Source organism: Octopus sinensis, linkage group LG5 (genome assembly GCF_006345805.1).
Source record: "Octopus sinensis linkage group LG5, ASM634580v1, whole genome shotgun sequence".
Taxonomy (NCBI): domain Eukaryota; kingdom Metazoa; phylum Mollusca; class Cephalopoda; order Octopoda; family Octopodidae; genus Octopus; species Octopus sinensis.
In genome coordinates, this window is record NC_043001.1 from 21107572 (window position 1) to 21126037 (window position 18466).

The 18466-nt window shown below is 39.0% G+C and overlaps 1 protein-coding gene across 1 annotated transcript in view; it reads right to left on the minus strand.

Annotated features, from left to right (window-relative positions):
* Nucleotides 1-256: 256 nt before the first annotated feature.
* Nucleotides 257-18466, minus strand: part of LOC115211737 (probable ATP-dependent RNA helicase DDX27) — a 45045-nt gene continuing 26835 nt past the window's right edge. Inside the window, exons 13-20 of the mRNA XM_029780391.2 lie at nt 16892-16990; nt 16141-16223; nt 12653-12747; nt 10399-10593; nt 8529-8626; nt 5043-5157; nt 1065-1173; nt 257-334 (exon numbers count right to left, since the gene is read on the minus strand). Of these exons, the coding sequence (XP_029636251.1) occupies nt 283-334; nt 1065-1173; nt 5043-5157; nt 8529-8626; nt 10399-10593; nt 12653-12747; nt 16141-16223; nt 16892-16990 (846 nt within the window). The 3' untranslated portion in view covers nt 257-282. The remainder of the gene's footprint in view (nt 335-1064; nt 1174-5042; nt 5158-8528; nt 8627-10398; nt 10594-12652; nt 12748-16140; nt 16224-16891; nt 16991-18466) is intronic.

An 18466-nucleotide genomic window follows, 5' to 3' on the forward strand; every position in this document is an offset into this window, starting at 1 on the left:
AGAACAGACTGGACACTAAGAAGAAAATAATACATCTCACCAAAACTTCCATATTGCACTCATGCAGTAAATCTCTGGTTCTTATACTAAACCATGTCTCTTCAACAAAACAAAGACATGGAGTGTTTAAAATGTTGTATTTTTAAGTCACAGCAAGTTGTCTATGCGGCACATGTTTAGTAAAACAGGGCCAATCAAGGCCAGCAAAACCACAACTATTTTCCAATTTTGTAAACCTTAGATTTTTTTAAAATAGAAAATCAAAACTTACCACACCAGATTTTATTTCTTCTTTCCAACAATTCCCATCTCTTTCTTCTCTTGGAATGATGGACTAGAAATAAATGAAAAAGTGAAAAAATAAAATAGAAAGAAATACTTCCAAGTTGAATTTATAACAAAAGAAAGCCATGCTTTGAGATTATATGATGGTTCAAAAAGGAGGGTGTGTCCAACTTTGTTTAACAAATGGAATTTTTGGTTGGAAGCTGAAAGTGAGAAGTAGTATTTTTGTTTTCCATTGAAAGTTTCAGTTTTTGCATTTTTAACTGTTATTAGATAGTTGGATCCTCTTTAAATCATCATCATTTAGCATTCATTTTCCATGCTGGCATGGGTTGAACAGTTGGACAGTTTGATTTCGATTTCACTTGCTTCAACAGGTCTTCGCAAGCAGAGTTTAGTGTCCAATGAAGGAAAGGTACGCATAAGTGGGCTGGTTAGACCCCTGACATAGGCCACAAGGTTATGGTCTCATGAGGTTATGAATAGCTAACTATCGTTAGCTATTCGTAATGTTCATGTTCTCTTTAAGATGAATACGATCATAAGATCGGTGAGCCCCAAGTTCTCTTCTGTCCCAATTCACTGTTGGAGTTGGTTCACTTAGCCTTCACCATATCACAGCTTGACTACCAGCTGTATCTGTGGACACAGTAGTGCCTTATATAACATAACATTTATCAAATATCAAAACAACACATTTTGATAATTCCTTGGCTTATATAATTACTGTAATACTGATGATAAACAAACAGTAAAAAAAAAAAGAAAAAAAACCTTACCCATATCTGAACTTCTTCACTGATTTCTTGCTCGTGTCTGTTAGTTCTTTATCAAATGACTTTTTGGGACCCCTCTGCTTTTGTACCTTTTTCTTAGCTTTACCTTTACCTAAATTATAAATACAAGATATATAAATAGGCAGTCAAGTAGGATGATAAAAATAAAAACCTCATCAATACTAACCATACAGCAGTTCTATATTTAAGAGATGAGGAATTATGTACATTATTTACATTTGACAGATATTTGTCCTCATCTTGTTTGTTGTTAACAACGTTTCAGCTGATATACCCTCCAGCTCTCATCGGGTGTCTTGAGGAAATTTCGAACCTGGGTTCTCATTCCTAAGGTATTTTTCGATATTATTATTATTCAGGTCAATGCCTGGAATCAAACTCGGAATCTTGGGGTTAGTAGCCCGCACTCTTAACCACTATGCCCATGGGCTTATGGTGTAGTGGTTAAGAGCATAGGCTACTAACCCCAAGATTTCGAGTTCGATTCCAGGCAGTGACCTGAATAATAATAATAATAATATCGAAAAATACCTTAGGAATGAGAACCCAGGTTCGAAGATTCCCCAAGACACCTGATGAAAGCTGGAGGGTATATCAGCTGAAATATTGTGCTAACAACAAACAAGATGAGGACAAATATCCATCAAATGTAAATAATGTAATCATACAGCATTCAAGCAACAAAAAAATAATGCTAAAAATCAAGACACTTTTGTATTAGAAATTTAAAAAACAAGATTGGATGATAGGCGCAAGTGTGGTAGTAATACTGAGAAGCTTGCCTGCTACTGTTAAACCATCCAATGATGATAATATACCCTTCGACCAACCATAGCCTTCTGAGTGGATTCAGGAGCTTTTGACTGATAGAAGCTCACCATCCATGTATGGTGTGTGCGTGTTAGATATGACACAATGATGTTTAAATCGATGATGATGATGGTTAGAATGCACTTCAACTAATCCAACTTTTATTACTCAACAGGTTAGCTGGCAGAACTGTTAGCACACCGGGCTAAATGCTTAGCGGCATTTCATCTACTGCTATGTTCTGAGTTCAAATTCCACCGAGGTCGACTTTGCCTTTTATCCTTTTGGGGTCGATTAAATAAGTACCAGTTACGCACTGGGGTCGATATAATCGACTTAATCCATTTGTCTGTCCTCTCTGTGTTTAGCCCCTTGTGGGTAGTAAAGAAATAGCTTAAAAAATATAGAAATGATAATTGGTGTTTTTCCTATTTATCTTCAACTCACGATTCATTCTTTTACCAGCTTCAATTATTTGAGTATGGTCAATCTGGGGCGATTGTAAGGTCAGTGTCAATAACGATTAAGTTGTATGGATGCGTCGATTACACTGATCCCCAATTTATTTTACTTTGGAAGGATAAAAGGCAAAAGGAGAACCTACACAGGATTTGAATTATTCAGAATGCAAGGGACATAATCACATTTTATCTTCCATCTGCCACGTTGCCAATCAACACCACTCTAAGATATTTTTTCACGGTTTTTACCACATTGCCAGAGACTCAACTTTTCCTGATGAATTATATCTCGTTGACGGATTTATTCAAATAGTGTTGTTTCAGAGTCAAATAAATTCCCTGCAATCTTCTTGTGGAGAAAAATGACTTTTTTTTTATAGATTTGCTGAAGATTTTATAGATTTACAATGCCCAGGCTAACCTGATTATGATCTTATGACCCTGCCAGGTTCCAAAACATTTGGCCTTTATATGATTAGACTAGCTATTTTGACCCGTGCTTTGGTGGTGGTGTTGTTTCCTTTTCCCTTTATTCTTTTGTTCGTCTTCTTTGCCTGGTTCTTTTTATTGCCCTCTTCTTTACCTCCGCCTTTCCAAAATCCCCCAAATTTTTACATCCACAATTAAAGATAACCGCCTCTAGTCCCTGCAGCAACACGAAAAGCCACCATTATTCAAACAGCGCAACCTGTCTATCCCATAAAACTCAATTTTCCCCATATTCCTCACCATGGCAACCAAACGGTAGCCCTGAGTGACTTGCAACCCTCCTCACACCATTACCCACCCCATTTTACCCCCCAGTGTAAATTTTGACGCCAATCCGATCCCATCCCAAGAAATCAAACAACTTTTTCGCATTTCAGCTTTATAGATACTGATTTAGTGAGATGAAAGATTAAATCAAATGGAAAATAGATCACAACTAGAATGACACAACTTTATTCATCATCATCAGTAGTTTAACATGCTCCTTTCCATGTTAGCATAAATCATATTGGAATTCATTGAGACAGATTATCAACACCTGGATGCCCTTTCTGCCAGCACCACCCCTTTCGAGTAAGGTAATATTTCCCCATGGCCAGACATGTTTCCCTGGAAGATTGGAAATAAAGGATACTGCCTGTATGATGCTCATTTACAACTCAAATGACATTGCATGGTGTCAAAGCAAGGTGACAGTAACATAAACGTACATGCACACACGATGGGTTTCTTTCGGTTTACATTAGTGGTTCCCATACTTTTTGGGTTGCCACCCGCTTGGCACCCAGACCACATTCCTAGCAACCCCACCCAACCTACCACTACAAACACAGACCACTTTCTGTATCAAATTCAAAACAACTGTATTTCACAAATAAAATTTAATCTAATTAACTCATTATTTTGCTGTTTTTTACATCCATCACATGATTTCGGCTACCCCATTATCACCCACAACTTTTCTTCAGTTCCACCCCACCGCATCTTTCCACTGCCCCCAGTGAGGCACTACTGTTCACTTTGGGCACCATTGGTTTATGCCAACCAAATCCACTGACAATGCTTAGGCTGGCTTCGAAGAAGACACTAGCCCAAGGTTTCACACAGTGGGATTGAACCCAAAATCATGTTGCTGGAAACCAAACTTCTTAACCACATAGCTACGCCTATACCTATAAATATAACAATGGCTTATTATTATGTTAGCATCGAATTACACTGTACAAGCAGAAGGTTAGCTCATTATTGCAAAGTTCACTTTGACAGTATTTGAGCTCAGAACATAAAAAAATAAAAATAAATGTGCTCTTTTAAAGCCTAGCCAGGCCCATGGGCCCAGTTTCCCAGTTTCTATGGCATATGTGCTCCCCAGTAGGATGGGACACCAGTCCATCACAGCGTTACTCATTTTTGCCAGCTGAGTGGACTGGAGCAACGTGAAATTAAGTGTTTTGCTCAAGAACACAAAACGTCACCCGGTCCAGGAATCGAAACCACAATCTTACGTTCATGGTGCTGACACCTTAATCACTAAGCCACGCACCTCCACTTCACAACATAAAGCACCATAAGAAATACCCCAAAACATTTTCTTTGATATTGGCAAACCCTATGTAATAAATGTAATATGCTGGAATTCCTTCCATTATGTCAGTTACAAACATAAAATATAAAATTTTAGTCATTGATAAACTATGAAATCTATACTAAACTCATAACCTGAATATTTTACATATAAAAATCGTTACCAGCATCGCCTTACTGGCACTTGTGCCCATGCCAGGAGGGTGCCAAGTGCACCATCCAAGCATGATCGTTGCCAGAGCGGCTAATGGGATTCCGTGCCGGTGGAACGTAAAAGGCATCATTCAAGCGTGATCATTATCAGTGTTGCCTTACTGGTACCTGTGCCGGTGGCATGTGTAAAAAGATTTGAGTGAGATCGTTGCCAGTATCGCCTGACTGGCCTCCGTGCAGGTGGCACGTAAAAAGCACCCACTACACTCTCGGAGTGGTTGGTGTTAGGAAGGTCATCCAGCTGTGGAAACTCTGGAAGATCAAGACTGGTGCCTGGTACAGCCATCTGGTTGCCAGCCCTCAGTCAAATTGTCCAGCCCATGCTAGCATGGAAAACGGACGTTAAATGATGATGATGATGATGATGATAAAGACAAGGTCCTTGTTATTAAACACAACTTACCCTTTTTGGAAGCATCAGGACATGCTTTTATACGTTTTGCCTTTGAAGACTTCTTTGAAAATCGTGCAGCACAAAGCTGTGCTTTATGTACTTCATATTCAATGCGGTTCTCTGTCTGTAATAGAAAATAACATACAAGAATAACTTTAGATCCACAATTGTATACACTTAAAAATATATAATGTAAATCCAAATGCATTGATTGACTATTTAACCCCTTACCCAACAATTATTTTGAAAACAAATGTATTTTTTCAGACATATTTTTTAATCGTTTTATTTTACTATGTTTTGAATGGTGATTTTGAGGTATATTTCAAACCTTATTTATTATGAATTTTAATTCAATAATATTGATTTTAAATTAAGGCATTGGGCAGAAACGAGTTAACCCGTTTTTATACGAAGGAACTTGTTTGCTGTCGATTTTGGCGAGTCTATCTTTTGACGAGTTAACTCGCCAGAGATGGAAAAAAACGATTTTGGTCAAAACGCATATATTCGTTTCTGCCGGGTAAGGGGTTAATACCAACACTGGGCACTCATAGAAGTGTTCACTTTATTGGAAGCACTCAGACCAAACTACTGGTCTGGAGGCCTAAAAGCACTTTTACCTTACTGTTCAGGGTCACAAAATACTTCACTTCACAACAGTTACTAATGTGATACAAAGCTCAGGAGAGACCCACTCATCATCATCATGTGTTTGTTTTCCATGTTGGCATAGGTTAGACATTTCAACTAGAACTGGTAAGCCAGAGAGCTGCACCAGGCTTCAGTCTGTTTTGGCCTGGTTTCTATGACTGGATGCTCTTCTTAATGCCAACCACTCCACAGAATGTACAGAGTGCTTTTAACACGTCACTGGCATGGGTGCTCTTTATGTATCACCAGCACTGGTCCCAACTACGATTTCACTATGTTTGACATACCCCAGTCTTAGTCACTTGTCATCACCTCTGTGAGACACAAAAATGCTTCTACACCCTAAAAGTATTATTACCTTATTGGTCAGACTGGCCATTCTGGAACTCTACCTTTAGGGGTTTTGGTCAATAAGATTGACCTAAGTATTTATTCTGGTACACATTTATCAAAAGCTATTCATAGAACGGCTAAATTTGCCAGAGTTACATCTCTTAACTTTTAAGGATTTAAATACCATAAAGTAATTTATACCCATCAACAAAAACAGACACGCACAGCATATGCACAATGAGCTTTTGCACAGATTACATATATAACATTTCACAACAAAGCAAGGCTGTGATTGAAGAAACCTGCAAAGGGAGCATCGTAGGATTGAACCCAGAATGACATGGCTGGGAAGTGAACATCTTAATCACACAGCCATGTGTGCACTACGATATATGGAATAAAACACAAAACTAATTCTCTTATAATAAGGAATTCACAGTACACCCGATCATCACATATAAACAGCCACTCAGTTTGCTTACTGAACTCACCAACATCATACTATTTTACTTGTTTCAGTCATTTGAATGTGGCCATGCTGGAGCACCACCTTCAGTCGAGCAAATCGACCCCGGGACTTATTCTTTGTAAGCCTATTACTTATTTATTCTATCGGTGTCTTTTGCCGAAGCGCTAAGTAACGGGGACGTAAACACACCAGCATCGGTTGTCAAGCAATGCTAGGGGGACAAACACACACACATATATACATATATACGACAGGCTTCTTTCAGTTTCCGTCTACCAAATTCACTCACAAGGCATTGGTCGGCCCGGGGCTATAGCAGAAGACACTTGCCCAAGATGCCACGCAGTGGGACTGAACCTGGAACCATGTGGTTGGTAAGCAAGCTACTTACCACACAGCCACTCCTCATAGTGGAAGAATTACATATGATTTATACCAGGAGATTCCTTTTTTCAATGTGGAGACTTGTTTGGATAAGAAAGAAATAAGTTACTTTGAAGTTACTGTGACTGCTTTAGCAGCACCAAACTTCACAGACAGTTAGGCAAGAAAGTGAAGGGTTAAACAGATGTGTCATACTCAAGTCAGGATATTCTTTGCATATAAGGTTGGTTTTCTTTTTTATATCAAACTAAAATAACTCACCTCACCACAACTTTCTACCAATCAATACTACAAACACATAATTTCATCCTATCCCTCACTATTCTCTCCTACCACTATATATCTAAGTCACACCCAATTCTCCTTCATATTACTCCTCTAACCAAAAAAGAAAAAAAGAAAAAAAAGCTAACTCCTAAGCCTGTTATAAAGCCAGGAAGAATCAGAGTAAATCACAGTCTAATGACAGTGAGCAAACCCAAACTTTGAAGTCACTGTCAACCTTTCCCATCAAAAATTAATACGCATACACACACAACAGGCTTCTTCAGTTTAGAATATGATCTGTAGCTATAGCATAGAATGTGTTAGCTAATGCCCATTAAGTGGGACTGAACCCCTAATCACATGGTTCTGAAGCAAACTTCTTTGTCACAAAGCCATATATGCTTATATATATATATATATCTGTAAAATAATATGTGACAATTATTCAATAGCCAAGATAAAACTCAGAGATTTATCTTGGCTATTGAATAATTGTCACATATTATTTTACAGATAAATTTCCTCTATTTACATAATATTAAGGTCTCTCTCTTTCATTTGTTATCTTACCATTTTTACCAATATATATATATATATATCCTCATTTAGCATACATGTTCTTTGCTACCATGTGTCGGTCAGTCTGACACATGATCATGCATATACTGAAGCAAGTATATGCACAATGAGCTTTTGCACAGATTATATATATAACATTTCACAACAAAGCAAGGTTGTGATTGAAGAAACCTGCATAGGGAGCATCATAGGATTGAACCCAGAACGACATGATTGGGAAGTGAACATCTTAATCACACAGACATGGAGCACTGCCTTTAGTCGAGCAAATCGACCCCAGGACTTATTCTTTGTAAGCCTAGTACTTATTGTATCGGTCTCTTTTTGTCGAACCACTAAGTCACAGGGACATAAACACACCAGCATCGGTTGTCAAGCAAACACAGACACACACATACATATATACGACGGGCTTCTTTCAGTTTCCGTCTACCAAATCCACTCACAAGGCTTTGGGCAGCCCAAGGTTCCACGCAGTGGGAATGAACCTGGAATCATGTGGTTGGTAAGTAAGCTACTTACCACACAGCCACTCCTGCATATATATATATATACACACATACACATGTACACACAATAGGCTTCCACAGAGCTTCCCCTCTATCAAATTCAGTCACAAAGTATTGTCGGTCTTAGGTTATTGTAAAAGATGCTTCTCCAAAGTGCCATACTGTAGGATTGACTGCACAGGAAATTCCTTTTACCCACACAGCCAATTCCTGCACCAGATCTATAAAAACTACTCAATGCATTTACAGGGTCTTCTCTATACGAATACATTTATAGTCATTGAATATTTCTTAACTTACTGAAACAGGTGTTTGTTTCTTTGACTTTCGCATTCCCTGCAATTGTTTACTTTTCTTAGAAATTGGTTCTTCACTCAGTTTGGAAAGTCTACTATTCACTGAAATACAGTTTAAGAAGAATACTTTTTAATAAAATGAATTCTTAAAATACACAGGAACATGTGTGTGTGTATACACATACACACACAAATATACATATATCCACCCCATCACCATCCTTATATGTCCACTTTCCATGCTGGCATGGGTTGGATGGGTCACTGCAATTTGCATTAGCACACATTTAGTGTCATCATCTTTACAGAGTGCACTGGATGCTTTTCTCATGGCATAGGAAGGAACGATGTCCTTGACAAAACCAAAGGACTCTTTCAACTACACTTTAAAGAATGTACTGGGTGCCCTTTTTGGTCATATTACCAGCACTACAAAGGTAACCATGTTGATGACGTAACTAAAGAGACCTCTTGACTACCACACCTGCTCACTCACCAATGTTTTTACAGAGTGAATGGCACACAATAGAGTAGTTAGAGGAATGAGTGACAGGGGTACTCAGCCTTCTGGGACAAGTAGTGCACAATCAAGGTAATGTGAGCAAGAGGATACTATACAAATGGAGTCCTCTCGTTTGTGCACTACGGGCATCCAACTGTAGAAACTCTGCCAACTCAAGATTGGAGCCTGGTGCAGCCATCTGGTTCGCCAGTCCTCAGTCAAATCGTCCAACCTATGCTAGCATGGAAAGCGGACGTTAAACGATGATGATGATCCGATTCCTCTTATATTCAGTTTTTCTCTCAGCTCATTTAATATTGTCATTCATGTGCAAAATCATTACACAACCAGCCACAACAAACTCCCATTGACCCATGCAAGTATGGAAAAGCAGATGCTAAAATCACATATACATACATGCATGCTGGACCTCACAGAGGCAATGATTAGTGACCAAGACCTTTGGCAATATGCTATCCTTGAGAAGACTTGTCAACCCAAGTGACATCGTAGTCATGGTCAATGCTGGTGTCACATAACTGGCATGTAAAAAGCGCCTTTTGAGCATTGGGCCTCATAGAGGCAAATACAAATGATCAAGACCTTTGGCAATATTTTGTACTTGAGAACAGGACCCATCAAGCCAAGTGAAATCGTAGCCATGGCAGATTCTGGTGTCATGCAATTGGCACCTGTGCTGGTGGCACCTAAAAGCACCCATTACACTCAGAGTGGTTGGCATAGGGAAGGGCATCCAGCCATAGAAACCATGTCAAATCAGACTGGAGTCTGGCCCAGCCTCTCAGCTTACTAGCTCTGGTCAAACCATCCAACCCATGCCAGCATGGACAACGGACATTAAATGATGATGATACACACAAATTGAAATTGCCATAGCAAATTTATTATTTTTTTTTGTTCCTTCTCGAGCCATGCCTGGCTCATAAGGGCTGGTTTCCCGGTCTCCTTGGCGTATAGGTTCTCCACCCAGATGGGACGCCGGTCCGTCACAGGTGACCTGCAAGATGCAGGAGGAAAGAGTGAGAGAAAGTTGTGGCGAAAGAGTCAGCAGAAGTTCGCCATTACCGTCTGCCGGAACTGCGTGGGGGTCAGGGATTTCGCTCATGAACACACACATCGTCCGGTCTGAGATTCGAACCCGCGATCCCTCAACCGCTACTCCGCTGCTCTAACCACTAGGCCATATGCCTCCATATAGCAAATTTAGACAATTGCTCAAAACTAAAGTAAAAGGTGTCTAACTATCTCCACATGTAACAAAACAATAAAATCCAATATTTTAAAGACAAACAGAAGATTAAGAATTCAAAATCAATCAATGAATCGATGCAAAGAAACGATAAATACAAACATTTCTCTTTAATCTTCTCTTTTTTTGACTGAAACCATTTCCTATTTTGTTCATCTGTTCCTTCCAGTTTATTGTTTATTTGGTTTAACTGCATCTCAGACAGCTGGATTTCCTTCTCTTCCTTTTCAATTTTTTCCACAGCTTTAATATCATCTTCTAACTGTTCAATCTTATCACGATACTTGTTTATAACTTCTGCAAAAACAATTCAACAATATCAATTAATAAACTTTAAGTCAGTGGTGGCATGGTTAGAGTATTCAAGAGATTTAACAAAGTATTCAGGTGCAGGAGTGGCTGCGTGGTAAGTAGCTTGCTAACCAACCACATGGTTCAGGGCTCAGTCCCACTGCGTGGCATCTTGGGCAAGTGTCTTCTACTATAGCCTCGGGCCGACCAAAGCCTTGTGAGTGGATTTGGTAGACGGAAACTGAAAGAAGCCCGTCGTATATGTGTATATATATGTATGTGTGTGTGTGCGTTTGTGTGTCTGTGTCTGTCCCTCTAGCATTGCTTGACAACCAATGCTGGTGTGTTTGCGTCCCCGTCACTTAGCGGTTCGGCAAAAGAGACCGATAGAATAAGTACTGGGCTTACAAAGAATAAGTCCTGGGGTCGATTTGCTCGACTGAAGGCGGTGCTCCAGCATGGCCGCAGTCAAATGACTGAAACAAATAAAAGAGTATATCATCAACCTCACTGACCCCACAGAAAAAGGCAATAAACAAGGCAGGATCTGAATTAATTCTGTTTATGAATGTAAAAGAGGAATTTTGGTCTGAAAATAAGGGATAATGCACCAAGTTTTTTGCATGTCACAGCCAATATAGTTATGTTAAACTTGTACATATGCAGATTAACGCAAAGAGGGAAAGTATGAGCAGAGTCTCTTTTAAGATAAAGATTTGGATGAAATGCCTGGGTAGATGAAACATAGTTGGAATGTCAAGAGCCTGATGAGCTGGAAGGAACAGAGCCTGAGAGAGAGAGAGAGAATGAGAGAGAGAGAGAGAGAGAAAGAGAGAGAGAGAGAGAAAGAAAGAAAGAGAGAGAGAAATGTGTCAAGTAGTTATAGCGTATTAGCAAGAAGATTTATCAATCAGTAGGACAATCAATTTTCAGATATTGTTGTTGTTGTGACCCTCTTCGGTCATGAATGACCATGGGATTGCACCTAGAAAGTTACCCTCCGAGGCACAAGTCTGGGCAAGGTTGTTTACGGAAGACCAGCAGTCACCCACGCATACCAGCCTCCTTCTCTCCACACCACCAATGTTATCAATGGGAAAGGTAAAGGTCGATACAGCTTGGCACCAGTGATGTCGCAGCTCATTTATTAACATGCAAGTGGCTGAGCACCCCACAGACACGTGCACCCTTCACATAATTCTCAGGGAGATTTAGCACGACACAGAGTGTGACAAGGCTGGCCCTTTGAAATACAGGTACAACAGAAACAGGAAGAAAGAGTGGGAGAAAGCTGTGGTGAAAGAGTACAGCAGGGTTCACCCCCCCCCCGAGCCTTGTGGAGCTTTAGGTGTTTTCGCTCAATAAACACACTCACAACGCCTGGTCTGGGAATCAAAACTGCGAGTCCGCTGCCCGAACCACTGGGCCATTGCGCCTCCATAGATATATATTTTCAGATATAGTTGAGAACATATAGACATGTAAGTAATATCACAGTGAAGAGTGCAGAATGAAATATTTGGAGTAAATTTCTGGGGTTTTAGATGTGTGCCATGTGTGAGTAGGGTAAGTAGTTATAGTACACTTAGTAGCACACACACACACATATATATATATACATACACACAACTAAGAAAATGGAGAAATAAATTCATCTCGTTCATCAACTTACGGATATAACAATTTTACATTATTTATTAATTATACAAATGAGAACATCAAATTATACAAATGTTCCCATTTGTATAATTAATAAATAATGTAAAATTGTAATACTCGCAAGTTGATGAATGAGATGAATTTATTTCTCCATTTTCTTATTTGTATTATAAATTTATGGTAAAAATATTTCTTTACCTTCACCCATTTAATACAATAAATGAATCAATTGCATTGCAATTAAAAATACTTACATATTAAGAATTTGGGTACTTTACCAACAGTATATTGGATAACTGATATCCCATAGTGGGTTACACCCATAACCCCTATCTTACTTTGTACTATATATATAAATAATGAGGTAACATAAAACTTTAGTAGTCAATCCAAAGTTTTGTTTTACCTTGGGGAACAACACGAGCTTTGACAGGATCATGAGCTTTCTTAACGATCTCCTTCAGTATAGACCTTTCTTTCTCTCCAACCAAGGTAACAGCTCTGGAATTAAAATGATGGTAACATAATTAATATTCACATATACAATGAAAAATCATTAGACATACAAAATTCAAAATGTATCAAAGATGTGTATGTAAACACACACACATATATACTCTGTTAATTAAAACACTGAGTGTTCCAGATGATCCAACCAATGGACCAGCCAGCTCATAAAATTAATGAGCAAGTGACTGAGCAATACCAGGATGTGTGTACCCTCAACACAGTTCTCAGGGAGATTCAGTGAGACACAGAATGTGATATGGCTGGCCCTTTGAAATACAGGACAACTCATTATTGCCAGCTGAATGGACTGAAGTAACATGAAATAAAGTGTCTTGCTCTAGGACACAACGCATCGCCAGGAATTGAACTCAAGACCAAACAATTGCGAGCCGAATACCATCACTGCTAAACCACGCCCCTACCCCATATATTGCAAATATACACAAATAATTAATTTCATCAGCCCTAATTGTGAGATATCTCTTCAAAATCATCATCCAGTGTTTTAAATCCAGGTTTTGTCCCTGTTAACAGAGGTGGCCAGATCTACCTCAATGTCATAGCAACTGAGGCAGGCAGGTGCAATCCACCCCAACCTTTGGGCTGGCTGGCTGGTGCCCATTCTTCCTTGCTTGCATGGGGCTTTTTTGGAGCTGGATTTTCTACAGGAAGCATGCTCTTATTTCTTTATTGCCCACAAGGGGCTAAACATAGAGGGGACAAACAAGGACAAACAAAGGGATTAAGTTGATTACATCGACCCCAGTGCATAACTGGTACTTAATTTATCAATCCTGAAAGGATGAAAGGCAAAACCGACCTCGTCAGAATTTGAACTCAGAGCGTAGGGGCAGATGAAATACTGCTAAGCATTTCGCCCGGCGTGCTAACGTTTCTGCCAGTTCGCATGCTCTTGCTTACCCCCAACCTCAGTTTCTAGCCATGCGTGGTCCCAAGACCAAGGCCTCGACCATGATTTTTAAGAAATGTGGTGGAAAACTAGCCCAGGAAGGCAAGGACGCTACTCCCTGAGACCCCTTTCAGAGCTCTACCTACCTGATTGTAAGATATCTGTTAAAAACTAAAATTTAATTGCAACTTCATAACTTGTGCAAGTTACTTACTGAGCCCATCTTTTATAAGATCTTATTTTACGGGCTCTGTATTTAGCTGTAATGATTGACCAAAAGTTATTTTAACAATAGCTATTCATAAATTTTGTGTATGCAATTTTAGTGTATAATAACTAATTTTAGTGAATTTTATTTCATAAGTTTTTTTAAAAAAATTATGTAACCTACACAGCTGAAAATGACTCATCCCGAAAATAAATAGGAAAAAATTTTTATGTAAACAAATGGAATGACTGATGTTATACTGTAAATAGAGTTTTCAGAACTCAGTCAAGAATGAGATAGAGGTAAGACAGAAATAGACTTTATTAAAAATATACTTTTTCTGCAATATTCCCAGTGATGTAAACCCTCCACTGGTTGAGCAAAATTGAAAAGAAAACACTTAAAACTTATTAAAATCAAGATAAACAACATGAAACAAATATTGATTATTAATATTGTTGTTGTTTAACTCTAGATCAACCCTGATTAAGCAAACCTATAATCAGAGACATTCCAGCAGGAACCATCCTACCTCTTTATGTATCAAGGACTACATTATAATCATCTCCTTCTAAGACTGAGAGTGTGATTTAAGGGCTGTTTGACTACTATTTCTAGTATGTAAAAGTTCCTTCTTTGGTTGAATCACATACAGGTTGTAACGATTGCAAGATAAACAATGTATCTATTGATCTAAAGCATATCACTAATGGCTAATTTTCTAAATATTTCATGAGAAAAACAATTTTAGCAAGCTATGAGTCCTTGTTTGCCATATATTTTACGATGGTTGTTTATTTCAATATCCCTTTGTTTTCTGCCTTACATTTTTTAAATTCCATATTATATATATATATATATATATATTCTGAGATCTCCTTCGGTCACAACACAGACCATGGGATTCCACCTAGAAAGTTACCTTCTGAGGCACAAGTCCGGGCAAGATTGTTTATGGAAGACCAGTAGTCACCCATGCATACTTATTTCTTTACTACCCACAAGGGGCTAAACACAGAGAGGACAAACAAGGACAGACAAACAGATTAAGTCGATTATATTGACCCCAGTGCGTAACTGGTACTTATTTAATCGACCCCGAAAGGATGAAAGGCAAAGTCGACCTCGGCAGAATTTGAACTCAGAACGTAACGGCAGACAAAATACGGCTACGCATTTCGCCCGGCGTGCTAACGTTTCTGCTAGCTTGCCCATGCATACTGGCCTCCCCTCTCCACGCCACCAGTGTTAACCAAGGGAAAGGCAAAGGCCGACACAGCTTGGCACCTGTGAGGTTGCAACTCATTTCTACAGATGAGTCAACTGGAGCAATGTGAAATAAAGTGTCTTGCTCAAGAACACAACACACAGCCCAGTCCTGGATTCGAGCTCACAACCTCACAATTGTAAGCTTGATGCTCTAACCACTGAGCCATGTGCCTTCACACACACGCACACACATATATATGTGTGTGTGTGTATATATATATATATATATATGTGTGTGTGTGTGTGTGTATATATAAAATTATACATTATATTCTCAAAAGAAAGGAAATATTTTCAAAGTATCTCAAACACATTAACTGCGGAAAATTTTGATAAATTTCAAGCATTGTAAAATGTTTATCCATGAAAGATATAAATTAGTGAATGCCTTAAAAATCCACTTTGGATGTAAGAGTGCAGAGAGTTTACCATGTTGAAGAGTAAATATGCTATAGGGCTTAAAGAGTTAATCAACAAGATATATATTTCATGTAAAATATTTTACCTATTCTTGATCATCATCATCATCATTTAACACTCACTGCCCATAATGGCAAGATGGGGAGCTGCATCAGCCCCAGTCTGATTTGGCATGGCTTCTACAGCTGGATGCTCTTCCAAATGCCACCCACTTCAGTGTGCTGGACACTTTTACATGGCAATACACAGGTGCTATTTCACAAACACACACACACACACGAACGGAAATGCTCTTCTTCCTGCCATATCCGTAATTTTTTTACATTATCCAAGATATTTTAAACTTTTTTTCTTCAAAGACAACAGGATTTGATTAGAGCTGAAATTTGATTATTATTTCTAGCAGGTTGAGAAACCATATCAAGGCTTCCTTGGCACATGGTGATAATTGACTTACATTTGCCAAGGAAGCTCCTACATAATTATTGGGCATGTGGGTAGGGAGTGGATTCTGGATTACTTATTATTTATATACTTATTTTCCCAAGCAACTTCAACAGTAGAAAAAATATCGTACCTCCCTTTCCTTCCAGCACGTGCTGTTCTTCCAACTCTGTGAACATAATGCTTGATGGTACTGGGCATAGTCAAGTTAATAACCTAGGAAAAAAATGAAAATTTTCATTAGATCAATAATTTCTATTAATATGCAATAATTGTGACCTCAAAGCTTATATTTTCAAGGATTTCTTAGATTAACGAATATTTCAAGGCTTATATTTTCAATGGTGGAGGTGCAATGGCCCAGTGGTTAGGGCAGCGGACTCGCGGTTTCGATTTCCAGACCAGGCGTTGTGTATGTTTATCGAGCAAAAACACCTAAAGCTCCACAAGGCTGTAGCAGGGGGTAGTGGCGACCCCTGTCTTTCGCCCCAACTTTCTCTCACTCTTTCTTGAGTAACGCTGTGATGGACTGGCATCCCATCCAGCTAGTGGGGAACACATACGCCACAGAAACCGGGCCCATGAGCCTGGCTAGGCTTTAAAAGGGCGCATAAAAAAAAATAAATTTTTCAATGATTTCTTAGATTAACAAATATTTTGAAAGTTCCATCTTGCTACGGTTGTACTGATGATATTAAAATGACTGAGTTTCTTCGTGTTACTTTAAGTTACAATTGTACATTCAAACTTCATTTTCTTTTAGTCATTGAACAAACATCATTTAAGGAATTTCTATGGTAAAATAATTAGTTGGATAAAAAAAAATATTTGTGACTGAGACAAATGTCAAATTCTCTTTAATGAGACAGTAAATATTTACTTACCGTTTTCACACCTTCAATATCCAAACCTCGAGCAGCCAAATCTGTAGCCAACAAAACATCGATTCTGGCTTCCTTAAATTTCTTTAATGCTTCAAGACGCTTGAAGAGACAAAATAAAATGAAACATTTAGTCATCATCAGACAGGTGTGGCTTTTTAGGTGAAAATGCTTGCCTACCAACCATGTAACCTCGGGTTCAGTCCCACAGTGTAGCACTTTGGGTCAGTGTCTTCTCCTATAGCCCTGGGCCGACCAATGCCTTGTCAGTGGATCTGGTAGACAGAAACTGAAAGCAGCCCACAGTGCATGTGTATGTGAGTTTTGGTAACAGTACATTTTGGTGCATGGTTCAGTGGCTAGAGTGTCGAGCTTACAATCATGAGGTTGTGAGTTCGAATCCCGGACCAATCCTGGGTTGACAAATGCCTTGTCAGTAGATTTGGTAGACAGAAACTGAAAGCAGCCCACTGTGCATGTGTATGTGGGTTTTGGTAACAGTACATTTTGGCACATGGCTTAGTGGCTAGAGCGTTGAGCTTACGATCGTGAGGTTGTGAGTTCGAATCCCAGACCAGGTTGTGTGTTGTGTTCTTGAGCAAGACACCTTATTTCACGTTGCTCCAGTTCACTCAACTGTAGAAATGAGTTGCTATGTCACAGGTACCAAGCTATATCGGCCCCTTTGCCTTTCCCTTGGATAACGTTAGTGGAACGGTGAAGGGAGGCCAGTATGCATGGGCGACTGCTGGTCTTCCATAAACAACCTTGCCCAGACTTGTGCCTTGGAGGGTAAACTTTCTAGGTGCAATCCCACGGTCAGTCATGACTGAAGGGGGTCTCAACATTTTGGCACTAGAAGTAAACACACATGCACACAGAAATATGCATTTACAGATATGGAGAGAGAGAGAGAGAGAGACATTACAACTTACTAATTGAACACGATTACCATAAACACCTTTCTTCTCTTCACACATGAAAACTGAGAAGGGTTGAGGGAGGGAGAGAGAGAATGAAAAAAACCTTAAAAAACATCAGCTGTCAGATAAATCAAAATTGAATCAGTGCTGCCAAAACAGCTGGTACCAAAATATTTCATACCATTTCCTAGATGGGTCACAAGATCATGTCTTATTCGTATGGTTAATTTTTAGTTTTGTTTCTACTGCTGGATGTCCTTATCACCAACCACATTACAAAGTGTACTCGGTACATCTTATCATAGATCCAGTACTAGTGATGTTTTTTTCACAACTCTATGATGTATCTATACCCTAAAACAGTGTTTCTTAACCATTTTTTGCCTCTGGACTCATTTGATTCCTATTTTACTCGGTGGACCCTCATAGTCAGTCAATGTTTAAAAAACCTATTATATTCTTATAATTAAATATTATTAAGAACTGTATAAAAAAAAATTGCTAAGGAGTGGCTGTGTGGTAAGTAGCTTGCTTACCAACCACATGGTTCCGGGTTCAGTCCTACTGCGTGGTACCTCGGGCCGACCAAAGCCTTGCGAATGGATTTGGTAGACGGAAACTGAAAGAAGCCTGTCATATATATGTACGTGTGTAT